At 50.7% G+C, this 13,402-nt stretch overlaps 1 protein-coding gene across 1 annotated transcript in view; it reads left to right on the top strand.

Moving 5' to 3' along the window:
• The first annotated feature begins 523 nt into the window (after window positions 1–523).
• Prdm16 (PR/SET domain 16) overlaps window positions 524–13,402 on the top strand; it is a 218,338-nt gene continuing 205,459 nt past the window's right edge. Inside the window, exons 1-6 of the mRNA XM_042055231.1 lie at window positions 524–592; window positions 1,629–1,759; window positions 3,304–3,450; window positions 5,684–5,787; window positions 8,671–8,862; window positions 10,536–10,885. Of these exons, the coding sequence (XP_041911165.1) occupies window positions 524–592; window positions 1,629–1,759; window positions 3,304–3,450; window positions 5,684–5,787; window positions 8,671–8,862; window positions 10,536–10,885 (993 nt within the window). The remainder of the gene's footprint in view (window positions 593–1,628; window positions 1,760–3,303; window positions 3,451–5,683; window positions 5,788–8,670; window positions 8,863–10,535; window positions 10,886–13,402) is intronic.

Consider the following 13,402-nt stretch of genomic DNA (forward strand, 5'->3'; position numbering starts at 1 on the left):
AAAAATTACAGAGGCATCACAGCCATTCAGCGCCTGCCCCGGGCGATGGAGGCGGCCAGGAAATGGAAGATGCGGGTTTGCCGCAGAGCTCAGTGTCCCCAGAGCATTGCAGGACAAATAATCGGCTTGGAATAATGCATCAGCTTTAAGTGGGGCCAGGTGGCTGGGGCTGGCCAGAGTCTTCCGTGGCCTTCGGTAAGGACTGGATTCAGGTTGCTGGCCCTGGGCTCCTGGACCCCAATGGGCTGTATACTGCCTCTGGACTGAGTAGAGTAGAGGAAAGAGGGAGGGTCTGGGTGTTCACCACGCCTCCTCTCATGAATGGATCTGGTTATCTTTGAGCCCAAAGGCATGGGGGGGGGGGATTTGAGGTAGGGTGGGGCATGACCCTGACCAGCGGGTAGCTCAGAGGGGAGGTCCACAGGACACCCTAGACTAGCATGGGCTGCTTGAATTCCTAGGGCTCTTCATCTTCAGCTTGTTAGCTTCTTTGTGTGTGGAATGAGTTGGAGGGTTCACCAGGATGGTTTTGGAGGCTGCTGGAATGAACTATCAACACCTGGGTGGTGTAAGGAGGAAGTCTGCAGTTCAGGTGTGGCAGGGTTAACACTCCCTCCAAAGACTCACTTTGGAAAGACATGCAAATGTCTCATTTGAAGTCCACACATTGACATGGGTGACCAGAGACCCTATCCATAAGGTTTGTCCAGGCTCCCGCCAGGGACAACCCTAAAGCTGCCTCTACTGGGTGGCTCTAAGCCTTTCCTTCGCCTGCAAAGTGGAGGCAGATCTGTGGGTTGGGTCATTGCTTCCCTTCACAACTGTGATAAAGACTTAATAAGCAGGTGATATGGCCAGGTCGCATGGTTTACATAGCCAGGATAGAGAAGCCAAGGTGGGTAGCCCAAACTCCTTGCTGGGGAGTTTCTTTAGAGAAATGGCTCAGAGAGGCCTGTGCCAGATTCAGGTCAGCCAGCGCTAGCCACCTACCCACCCAGGCTCCCCCAAGCCCTAATGGCAATTTGGTTGCATCCGTCCCGCAGCTGGGGCCATGCCTGCAGACTGGGTTGAGACTGTAAACGGCGATTGATTATTATTAACATGTAGCATGCTTGCAGCACTGTGGTTCCTTGGCCCTATTAATCTGCAGTGTTAACAGCTGCTGAGCTCAGACCTGGCTCTGGAAGAATGCTGATGAGCCTCTTGCTATGGACGAGACAGGACCCGGGGTGGCATGTCAGGAGATGGGCACACAACCTCTCGCCGGGTTTTCTGCGAGAGTTTCCAAGGCTGAGTCCTAGGATTGGGGGCAGTCACTGCAGCACAGATATTTCAAAGACAGAGGACCCAAGCAGATGGGAGATGATTAACTCCTGAATGTCCTTTTTGGGGATACTCCTGACATCCCATTTCGGGGAAATGAGTCTTCAGCAAACTCCTCTGGCACCCCAGAAACCTCTGAGGAAATAAATGTCTGCTTCGCTGGTCTGACCTAGTGGCTATGCAGAAATCCTCCACTAAGAATGAGACCTTCTGACTCTGCTTTGCTCAGCGGCTCCACAGGCCTGGAGATCGAGACCCTTTTCCTTCTGTTCCTTCCTGACACTTACAGCTCCTGTGATGTGTAGGCCTCCAAACAGAAGAACTTTGCTAGGGTGTCTGAGGGACTCAGACAGAGCCCTCTTCTCCACTTGTCTCTGAGGAGGAAGAGGGGGCAAATGTCAGAGGCCAAGAGGCCTTTCCTCCAAGAGAAGATCACGTGAGAGGCAACATCTCTGAAAACCAAACAGGCTTTGACTGAAACCCAGAATTCACATGCATGACTGTGGCATGTTAGAACAGGCAGGCTACCCCACATGAGGGGAAGGGGGATGGGTAAAAGGTGTGACTCTAAAGCGACATCAGAAAAACCTGGCTCATTTTCAAGAGGAGGGGGTCTGTGTGAAGGGAGAGCAGACTTTGACTCATATCAGCAAGTTTCCATTCTAGGGAAGGGAAGGAAAGGCCCTGACGCTTACCTTATGTTAGGAACTGTTTTCAACAACTGGATGAGGCAGCACACAGCTATAATAATATAATATAATCCCAGCACTCTGGAGACAGAGGCAACATTGTGACTTCCAGGACAGGCTGGGTTCCAGAGTAAGTTCATGGCCAGATGGGGCTAGATAGTGAGTCCTTGTTTCAAAAACAAAAACAAATGATATGACTTACCTTCAGTGGTTTCCCTCACCCCTATCTGTCTGTCTGTAGATTCATCCATATGCTAATCTATCCATTCATCCATCAGCCCAGCCACTCACCATCTACTTGCCTGCCCATCCATCCATCCATCCATCCATCACCCATCCATCTATCCATCCATCCATCACCCATCCATCTATCCATCCATCCATCCACCCATCCTCTCAGTCTGTCCATTCGTCCACCCATCTATCCATCCATCATCCATGACCCTATCCATTTACTCATTCATCTTCCTATACATCTACTCATCCATATATCCATTTATTCACCCATCCATCAATTTGGCAAAACCATTCATTCAGTAATCTATTCACCTACCCATACATGCATCTATCCATCTATCCACTCATCTGCCCATCTAGCATTCATCTACCTCCTCACCTATCTATTCATATACCCACCCATACCCATACACTAATTCATCCATCCCACACCCATGTATCCGTCCATCCATCCATCCATCTATCCATCCATCCATCCCCCATCCATCCATCCATCCATCCATCCATCCCTCATCCACACATTCATTCATCCAATCTGTCCCCATGGTAAGGGCATCAATGAATGCCTTTGTGAGTAGCTTGTCACTGTGGATATGGATAAAGTTTAGATACCTTAGAATTAAGACTGTGCAGTTCCTCAGCTAGGTACAACTAAATGCCTCTAAGTATATACCCACTCTCCAGACTTCCTATCCTTGATGTAACAATGCTACCTGTCTAATAGACTCTGGGAGAACGAGATCAAGTGCAGTAAGGGCCATGGGCTCAACTAATAAGTGAATCACCAGATAGTGAGCCCAAATCAATGCTAGCAATATTGATCAGTCCTGACAGGGATGGACAGAACCAAGGAGAGACGGTATATCATTAGATCCCCTTGGATCATTCCTACAGCTCCCAGAATTTAATGCCATGCAGCCAGCGGGGACTGTTTTCTCAAAGCCTTGATGACTGAGTGTCATGCATCCTGAACTGTGGTCTCACCTCTGTGGCTACATGTATTACATAAGTCAAACTGAAGTGATCAGTTGGTGTTAAATTCTGCTTTCAACAGGCTGGTGGAACATAAGTTAACGAGCTATCTTTGGGGTGGGTGCTCTGTGTTTGGTCCTGCTGTGCTGGAAGTCCTTGCTGCTGACTGGTGTGATGGCAGCCTCAGGTCTTTGCTGACTGCCAAGCAGCAGTTCCATTGGAAGACATGGTGCTTGTGGCACCAGGCCACCACTGGATTCCCTTTAAAAAGATTCTTGCAAGGCATGGCCAGGATTGGGCTTTACTGAAATTATTTTGTGGGAGGTATGCAAATCTGCTCTCTGCCCACATTGTTTGGGGGTGTGTGCAAATCTGCCCTCTGCCTACATTGTTTGGGGCGTGTGTAAATCTGCTCTCTGTCCACACTGTTTGGGGAGCGTGCAAATCTGCTCACTGTCTACAATGTTTGGGGTGTGCAAATCTTCTCTGTCCACATTATTTGGGGAGGTGTGTAAATCTCTCTGTTCACATTGTTTGGGGGTGTGTGCAAATCTGCTCTCTACCTGTATGGTTTGGGGGACGAGTGAGGAAACTTGGAAACATGGTAGGCCCTGGCTCTTCCAAACCCAATAGAAAGCTGCTTTGGTGAAAAGAAGCATGTCGTGGTTTGAAACTGGAGGCTTTGGAGCCCTGTGAAGCCAGAGCAGGGGAACTTGACCCTGTGCTTCTGAAACACTTGGTGCTTTCCCACCCCTTTGCCCAGGTCTTGGTGGGTGACTGCTGCTCTCTTAAGATCCCAGGGGCACAATGTGTCTTGACCAGGGACCCTCTACTGTGAGACTTTTAAGTGTCATATGAGCTGCTCAGGTCCTCTGAGAACAAGCATGGGGTGGTTCTCTGCCTGCTCCAGCAGCAGTGGGCGGAATATGGTACAAGAACTACTAACGGCCTACATTCTGTGAGAGATATCAGGAACTCTTTCCTGATTGAGCTCCCTGGACCCCAGAGGTGGTTATGATGGCTCTGCTCAGTGGGGCTGTAGCCAGCCTGGATGTCCTCACCAGGAGAGGATGTCCCTTCCCACATCCACGGACAGGACAGGCCTGTGCATCCCACCCCAAGTCCCCTTCTGGAGCTGCTGGTGCATGCATGCCCTCTTCCGTCTTCTGGTGCTCTTTCTCTCCCTTTTAAGAAGGACGGTAGTGGCCATTAAGAATCAGCATCCAATCAGATGAGGACACTGGGTTGCTGGCCCTCTGGCTCCAGGAAAGTGGCCAGAGGGAATGTCATAGGATGGGGACAGAACAAATTGCTGGGTCCCCCTTAGACCTCTCTCTGTTTGGCCTGTAGGACCCATACCAAGGCACCGTCCTTCCTTAACTGCTTCTGTTTCTAAACTTACTGGATGGGGGTGGATGTGACTGAGACAGTGACAAGTGACAGAGTTTGCTGATGTAGAGTTCTCAGCCCTTGTAACTTTCCCTCTGATTTCTACTATGTGGCCTTGAGTTTTTTGCAGACAGAAGTTTCTGTCCCACCCAGTCCCACAGCCATTCAGTCCCAAATAAACACAAGGAGGCTTATATTAATTATAAGCTGTTTGACCTGTTTCTCAGGCTTATTATTAACTAGCTCTTGCAACTTAAATTTACCCATAGTTCTTGTCTGTGCTTAACCATGTGACTTGGTACCTTTTCTCAGTAAGGCATTCTCATCTTGTTTCCTCTGCATCTGGCTGATGACTGACTTTCCTCTTCCCAGAATTCTCTTAGTCTTGTTGCCCCACCTATACTTCCTGCCTGGCTACTCACCAATCATTATTTTATTAAACTCATACAAGTAACAAATCTTTACATTGTATAAGAGCATTATCCCACAGCATTTCCTCCTGTTTTCTTTTTAGAAATCTGAGTCTTTGTTGACAGAAGTTTCTGTCCTGCCCAGTCCCACAGTGGGTGCCAGTTTTTCTCAAATCTAAAATTTCAAGGACATGCTTGAAAACTTTCAAGGAGGTGGCTTCCAGGCTTAGCATATACCTGTCACCCATCTTCCCAGTACTAGTTTGCCATTCTGCTTGTTTCCAGGCAGAATGAGGAATCCCTGAGTTAGGCAGGAGATCTGTTCAGAGGAACCAGAAAAACCTGAGGGTGCATAATCTTGCACATGGGATGACAGGATCTTGGTTTTGAGGAAAGTTCCTTTTCCCTTGAAAGTTTAGCTGAAAACAGTTATGGGTGTATATGCAGTTATAAAGAACAGCACAGAGACCCACAGACACAAGTCAGTGAGATTTCTATACAGCCCCACCAACTGTAGAGTTCTGACCAGCTCTGGCACTGCATGCCATTCCCTGAGCACAGGTTATTGATGTAGGTAACACCCATCTTCTTCAGATGGCCCAAGGGACTTGTTCTTAACATCTTTGGTCTTTGTACCAGAGTGAGCCTGTGTTTCCACCACAGTCAAGATGCAGATCATCAATGGCCACCCTGTCCTGATTCAAACACCCTGTACCTCCTAGTGAGTGTTGTCCCCCCACCCAAACCTGTCCTGGATTCCCCAGATGGTAGGTTATGTCTTCTTCAGAAGGCCCTGCCCTGCTGTCCTTACCCCTTCTCTGCCTCCTCCATTTCCAAGAGATTGTCATTGCAAGAAACTCCATTCCAAGAGAGTGTTGTCATTGCTGAGATTGGTAGACACTTGGATAGACTTCTTTGCTCTTGAGGGTAGACTTGCAGGTGTCAGCCTGGTGTTTTCCTTTCTGGGAACAGCTGACATAGGCATGTGCCCTATGAGCTGGAGTAGACTATATGGTGCTTTTGGGTACAGAACGAAGTCAGAATATTCCTATAGGCAATTGGAGATGTCCTGAGAATAAAATGAGTTGGAGAGACTGTTCCGAGCCTCCTGAGAGAGGTGCCAACAAGGCCTGTAGTTGCTGTTAGGGGAGGTGAAGATCACTGCTGTCCAGGCCCCATCAGTATATCCCAGAGACTTTTTTGGGCCTCTGTCTAGTGCTTGCTGAGTATGTGATTAGGGACTTCTGGCATCCCGCTGTTTTTCCCTTTTTCTCCAGAACCCTACAGGCAGAGGGCAGTGGACTTGTGTGGCTAGATTTGCACTGGCCCCAAGGGTCTGTTTTCAGAGTTCCCCACTGTTATCTTTGCTCATGTACACACATGCTCACATAGAGCTCTCACATGCTCACACATTTGTGTGTACACACACACACACACACACACACACACACACACACAGCCCCCTATTGTCTGATTGATGGGCAGAAAACACTTCCCTTGTTATCCCTGACAGTATCACCCTTGCCCTGCCTGCTCCAGGCCTTCAAGGTAGACACCCTCTCCTTAAAACCTGGCCTCACAATACAACAGAAACTATAGCCAGATACCCATCACCTGTGGGAAAATTCCTCAGGCTCCCTCTGGCCACTGATTAAGGTTTAAATCTACCTGTTTGGTGGCAGGACAGCCAGTGATCATCCTTTACAGATGTTAGTGTCATGGCTGATACAGAGTCCCAGCCTGAGAGATACCATGGTAGCCCCCTCTGCTGCTGGTTGATGCTGATGTTTAGCAAACTGTCCTAGCATTCAGTACTGTCCTCTCTCCCTCTCTCCCTCTCTCCCTCTCTCCCTCTCTCCCTCTCTCCCTCTCTCCCTCTCTCCCTCTCTCCCTCTCCCTCTCCGTCTCTCCCTCCCTCCCCCCCTCCCCTCTGTCTTTCTAAATCTTAGTATCCCATCCCCCATCCCTGTTTGCTCTTCAGTAGGGCCTTTGAAGAGATGCTGGGTACCCTGTGTCCTGGGTGAAAATGTGTCAGCAGAGATTCAACCCTAAAAGCCAGGTTGGGTGGAATCCAGAGCAGGGTGAAAGCTGTGGTCCTGGTGGTTCTCAGCCCATGCTCCCCTGGCTCTGCGGAGATGCTTAGCTCTGTTCCATGCCCCAGGGTCATGATAGGCATTGAACATTGGCTGGTGTGATGGTCAGAGGGACTTGGTGTTGAGTTCACCAGGAAGAGGCTCAGCTAGACCCTGGGGCATTGAGCAGGTGCTTCTAGCATAAAAAACAGACTTGGCTATTGCCTTGGGGCCATTTGGCTCAAGGGTCAGCCAGGTTCATGCTGATCCCCTCTTCTTGCTGCCCCATGTACCCTCCCCTCCCCACCTTTATCATTTTGGTAGGCGTTCCAAATTTTATGAATGACAGCCCCAGCCAAGAATCTCCAGTATGAAGCCATTGCAAGATCCAGATAGAGAATGTAGGCCTCCTACCAAACAGTGGCATGCTATCTCCCAGACATAGCCACAGAGTACCCATGACCTTGGCATTGCCCTTCTACCTGGAAGAGAACATGGCCTGGAAAATGCACCTGCCATTCCTGTGACCTAGACTGAGGCTGGGTGACAGGTACCCACCCCCAGAACACACCTGCCCACCTTGGGCAGAGAGGCTTCCATCTCAGAGGGCATCTTGCCTGGCGCTCATGAGAAAGGAAGACTGATCTCTTAAGTTGAACATAAGACTCTTCACCCCTACCAAAAGCTGAGTGGCTCATGCCTTGCTCCCCCAGGACTCCAAGCAGGTGATGGTTTCTTCAGGGACTTGGGAGCCCTTCCTGCATTCTCTCTAAAAATACATTCTCCACACACTCATTAGGCCTCCTGGGCCCTCAGTGCCCACCTGTGAACGAAGAGCTCTCTCTCCAGTACAGGGGGCACCAGAATGCAAATGTCTCTTAACTTCAGTGACCCCCTGGGCACAGGAGGCTGGGCTGGGTCACAGGCCCGCCTCTAATGGGCAGGAAACTCTGCCTTCTCTCCAGCTGTGGCTGGGCCTCCAGTGGAGTGGTCCTTTCTTGAAGTGCTGGCTCCTGTGAGTAGGTGAGGGTCTGAGGAAGTAGAATTCAAACTGAAAAAAGAAAAGAAAAGGAATAGCCCCGAGGTGGCCACACACCAGATGGGGACATTGCCTGACTCCCAAAGCTCCCGAAGTGCTGTTTGTTCTGCTCCCCAGCCACTCAGGGAGGCAGTGGCATCAGCGCCCCGAAGGAGTTAAGCGCTTCATGGGGAACATGGGCTTCCAGTGAGATTTTGTTTGTGAGCTCTGTGCAGTTACCAGTTCTGAATAATAAGGTGGCTTGTTAATTACCCCCCTTCTAATTTACCTTTCTGCCGCACAGGCACTGGGAAGGTTTACGGGGGTGTTCTTTCAGACCTAAACAACACCGGGCCTTGGGGTGGAGGGAGCTTTGCCGCCTTCATGTTGCTGAGTCCCTGAAAGGATCCCACCAGCCAATTAAAAAGGAACCGTTGGCCACTTAAAACATAGTCATTACTTCTGTGAATGCTGCTAAATTAAATAAGTGTTATCGGCATGATTTTTTTTTTCGGAGACTTTGGTTTCTTTTGAAAGAAAACATTTTGTTACTTCCACAGCCGGTTTGTTTGCAGCCAACGTGGGGAATCTGAAGTCATTTTTTCTTGTACTTGAAAGTTCTTGTCTCCCTGGAGGCTTCTATTTCACCAGCCAACGTCAAGGAGCAGGGAGGGGCATGGGACATGGCTCCTGGGTGACTTCCACAGGCAGCAGACCAGTGGCCTGGGAGGTCTGGATCAGGGGTCAGTACAGTGAGTGAAAGCCCTGCCCACCTCCCTCCTCCACACCTCTGGCTTTTCCTCACTGACTGAGGAAATCCACAGGACGGAAAAAGTAGCCATTCAGAGCATGCGACCCAGTGGCACTTAGCACACTTCCCGGTGTTGTGCCACCAGCCTCTACCTCTAGTTCTGGAACATTCCCACTACCCGTCGGAGAATCGGCACCCATTAACAGTTACTCCCCATACCCCCTCCTTACCTTACAGATCTGCCTCTTCTGGATGCTGGGTAGAAGCATGGTATTTGTCTTCCATTTTGCATAATGTATTTTTTTAAACTCTTCATGGACAAATCTTGGTCGTTTATATTGATAAGACACTGTGGTGTTTCCACCTGTGTGCACACTGGAACATGAGTGAACCTTTATAGGAAGAGTGTGATTTTTACATTGGGAAAAGAGTCGGGGTTTAAAGGCTACCGTGTGATGTTTACAGTGTGTACACATTGTAGGGGAATAGTCAAGTCAGGGTAATCGGCATGACGCCTCTATGGGTGAGGGGCGGGGAAAGGGAAGAAACTGGACAGTTAGATAGGGAAAATGAATGTATGTATTATGGGCACAGCAAGGTAGCTGGTTAGTAGTAATAGGTTGGGTGTTTGAAAATAGCTATAGGATCACCCCCCCGCCCCGGGCATTCTAGGCAGTGTGTATGCTTCTGAGGTCTGTCTGCATTGCAGCAAGGTGAGCTTCGTGCTCCTGGTGGGTAGACCTTGATGTAGAGAGAGCGCAGTCTCATTATTTGCTGCTGCAGTCTCGAGCTGGTCTGGTCTTCTGGCTGCTTGAGTCCTTGCCAGTCTGGAGCCATTTGAGGGGCTGTGGAGGTACACACCAGAAACGGGATTGCGTTCCTTTCTGCCTGATATCCTCCTTGCCCTCTCAAACCTTCTGTCTGATGTCATCACAGCCTTGGTGTGCCCTTTTTATACTCCACGTGGCTCTGTCTTGATATCAACCTCTGGTTATGATGGACCCTAGAGAAAAACCCATCCCCTCCAGATAAGCTGTAGGCCCTCTTCCTTTTGCTCCGTCCTGTGACCTGCAGCTCAGGTACCGTACCCATGGCCTCAACTATTCCAAATCTGCCTGAGGTCACCGGGAACTTGCAGAAACCCCATCCAGGACCCGCTGCCCCAATGTGATGGCCAGAGTAGCTTTACGCTGTGGTGGCAGTTTTTAGCAACTCTCACATGAGCTCAAATTCTAAATGTTCTTCAAAATATCTCAGTTCCTAATCTCTGAGGCCACAGACAAGCACTGGAATGAGCCCACATATCGCCATCTTCATGACGGCCTTGTCTGCTCCATTCCTGTTTCTCCACAGTAGAGCCAGGCAGCAAATCCTCAGGTGCTGCAGAGATGAAGTTGCCCTCTTCCAACACATCTGGAAACAGTGAACCAGAGAGAGAGAGAGAGAGAGAGAGAGAGAGAGAGAGAGAGAGAGAGAGAGAGAGAGAGAGAACTCCCTGGGAGCCACTGGCACTGCATGCCTGCTGCCAGGTTTGGGATGGTGCAGAGATGGCATCTGCCAGGCAAGGGGTAGCAGCTGGAATTCTGCTGGGCCTCGGGTGCCCTCCGGTTCCATGAGGGCCACATCCCTGGGGAGTCCCTTGCTACAGAGGCTGATGCTACATTATCTCTTTAGGTGACGGTGACGTTGTAAATAATATGTATGAACCCGACCCGGACCTGCTGGCCAGCCAGAGTGCCGAGGAGGAGACTGAGGACAGCATCTTGTCGCCCATCCCTATGGGGCCGCCATCCCCCTTCCCCACCAGTGAGGACTTCACTCCCAAGGAGGGCTCGCCCTATGAGGCTCCTGTCTACATTCCTGAAGACATTCCAATCCCACCAGACTTCGAGTTGCGAGAGTCCTCCATCCCAGGAGCCGGTCTGGGGATCTGGGCCAAGCGGAAGATGGAAATCGGGGAGAGGCTTGGCCCCTATGTGGTGGCGCCCCGGGCCGCACTGAAGGAGGCCGACTTCGGATGGGAGGTGAGTATGCTCCGTCTGAGCATGATTGATCGTGGTCATTTATCTTGTGTTCAATCTATTTATAAAGCTGGTGCAGCCACTGCCCCAGGCAGGAGGCTCGGTCTGTTGGAGAGAGAGAGCGTTCGAATGTCACATTTCCCAGGGTCATTTTATCCAGCGGCTTGCCTGACGTGTCTCAGAAAACATTGCCGTCCCCTCGGACGCCCACCAGCCCCGACGGCTGAGGCACCCTCTTCCCGGAAATGTGTCTTTTATGAGCTCATGTTTTAAAACATCTTGTGCCTCTTACTGGATGGAGGTACTGACCCACCCTCATTGCTGGAGAGTCGAGTGTTCTGGAAGAGGCAACTTAAGGCTCAGAGCTTCTTTCTGTCTCCATCAGATTGAGGCAGCTTACAAAACAGGCCTGGTGGCCGCGCAGTCCCTACAGACTGACACATTGACACAAGGCTCCTGAACAACTTTTAGGGATCGTCCACTCTCAGATTTGGGAGCAGAAGCCTTGCCTCTTTAACTTCCTTCTTACATCTCCACAGACCTTTGCGGGGCGGGAGCTCATGTGTGCTAACCTGTGCAGGTGGCTTGGGAAGAATTGTATGCTAGGCCAGAAAGTGCTAAGATCTAGGTGTGCCAGGGGTTGCTCTGAGTCAGAAGCATCCAGAGGTGTCCATTCAGGCCATGGGGCACACTGAACCCTGCTTGGAGGGGGCTTGTCAAGGTGGCCTCGTGGGAAGTAAGAACGCCACAAAAGCACGTTTTCCTGTAGGCCTCGGCCTTCCTGCGGCCCACGGGGCTGGCTTCCAGTGGTAGTTTTGGCAGGAAGCCTGCCTGGGTGGAAAGCAGGAATGCAAATCCAGATTCCTTTTGGTGTTCCACAAGTGCCTGCATCGAGGTCAGTGCCAGGAAGGGCAGGGAGAGGTCCAGGGGAGGGAGAGAGCCTGCTAGCCTGCAGTAGTTCCCTAACCGTGGGGCTGGGCATGGGAGTCAGGTGGGACAAGGGTCTACCTCTGGTCTGTCCGCCTCTCCCAGCCCCTTGACAACCTTGAGAAAGTTTTTAAGCAGATCTGATGCTGGTTTTCTTGCAGAGCACAAGGAAAGACTTAAGGCCCGACATTCTCTCCCTGGCTATTAGAGTCTCCAAACTTTGCACACCAAGACTCCACAACTGCCTAGAAACTCTGATGAAATGTCCTCTTATGCATAGATTCCTCTTCCAGACCCTGTGAAAGTCTGGGTAATCCAGCAAGCACCAAGGATTTCCCTTGGTCCCGCCATGCATAAAGCCTTTTGGGGGATAGCTTCGAGAGCAAGGGGGAGTTGATGCATCTGTTGGCGGTGGCTACATCACATTCATAGGCCGTTCATGTGCTCTCAAAACAGGCCGAGTGCCTGGACCCCTGGGCGTCTCAGAAGGCAGGTAGAATGAGGTCCCTTGTATCACGGGGTCTTGTTCAGTTCATCGTCTAGGGCGCTGGGGCTCTCCTCTGAGCGTGAGCCACCCTGATTTGTCCTTCAGAGAGCTCAGAGGATCCGGGTGAGAAGCTGTGTTGACCAATGAGGAGATGGGTGAGTCGGGCTTCACAATAGTCCAGCCTGGCAGGAACAGCTCAGTAGCTAACTTGTCAATGTCTTCAACCATGAGAGGTGGCAGATGCTGGGGGTGGGGACCAAGGTTGAGATCGTCTTGGGGCTTGACTAGCTGGGCCAGGGAACCAGGTGAGGCAGGAGCGGAGAGGATGGAATCCCACCCTGCCAGTGGGCACACACTGTGCTTTGCGGCCCAAGGAGAGTGTTTTTAAACAACATGGCAGTTGAGTGCTTTGGGCTCAGTTGGATTTGGCTTTGTGGAGGGCCTCTCCACCCTTCCCTGCTGGCATGCTGGAGACGTTGAAGGGTGTTTGTTTAACGTACTTAAAAGATCTTCACTATTTAATCAGTGGGCCAGCTTTTAAACGCTTGGAGGGTAAACAAACCTTGGTAATAGGTAGTTCTTTGGATGACCTTGAAGTGACTTTGTTCTTGTCTGCTCTGCGGCTGATACAGGTTTCTGTTTGATTTTGTTTTTTAAAGAAATACCCCGTATCACAGTGGCTCCCTGGGTGCCAGGCCTGGTACAGACTGTCGCTATCATTCCTCAGGGCTTGCTGACTTTTGCAGTGTTGTTTGCTCTCCGCGGAGGCACTTGAAAGTGAGTTGTTCCCCCATTTCTGCGAAGAGCTTTGTCCCTTAGTGGTGACCTGACAGCTGACTTTCATGAAGGTGCTCAGAGATAGCCGCCCCCCAGCAATGCCCCAGAACAGTGTTCGAGACGCACCTAGCACTTGCTTTTCTAACCTCGTTTCCTTCGGGAGTTCAGGCAGCCACCACCTGTTTCTGTGACACTTTGCTGGACTCTGTGTCCTTCCATAGCAGCTGGCCGAGCAGTTAGTTCTGTCCTTGGGATTGGATCCTTGGAGCCGCTGGCAGGACTGGAGTGAAAGCCAGTGCTGTCCAGGGAGGAAAGAGGAGGCTCCTGGG

Source organism: Arvicola amphibius, chromosome 6 (genome assembly GCF_903992535.2).
Source record: "Arvicola amphibius chromosome 6, mArvAmp1.2, whole genome shotgun sequence".
Taxonomy (NCBI): Eukaryota; Metazoa; Chordata; class Mammalia; order Rodentia; family Cricetidae; genus Arvicola; species Arvicola amphibius.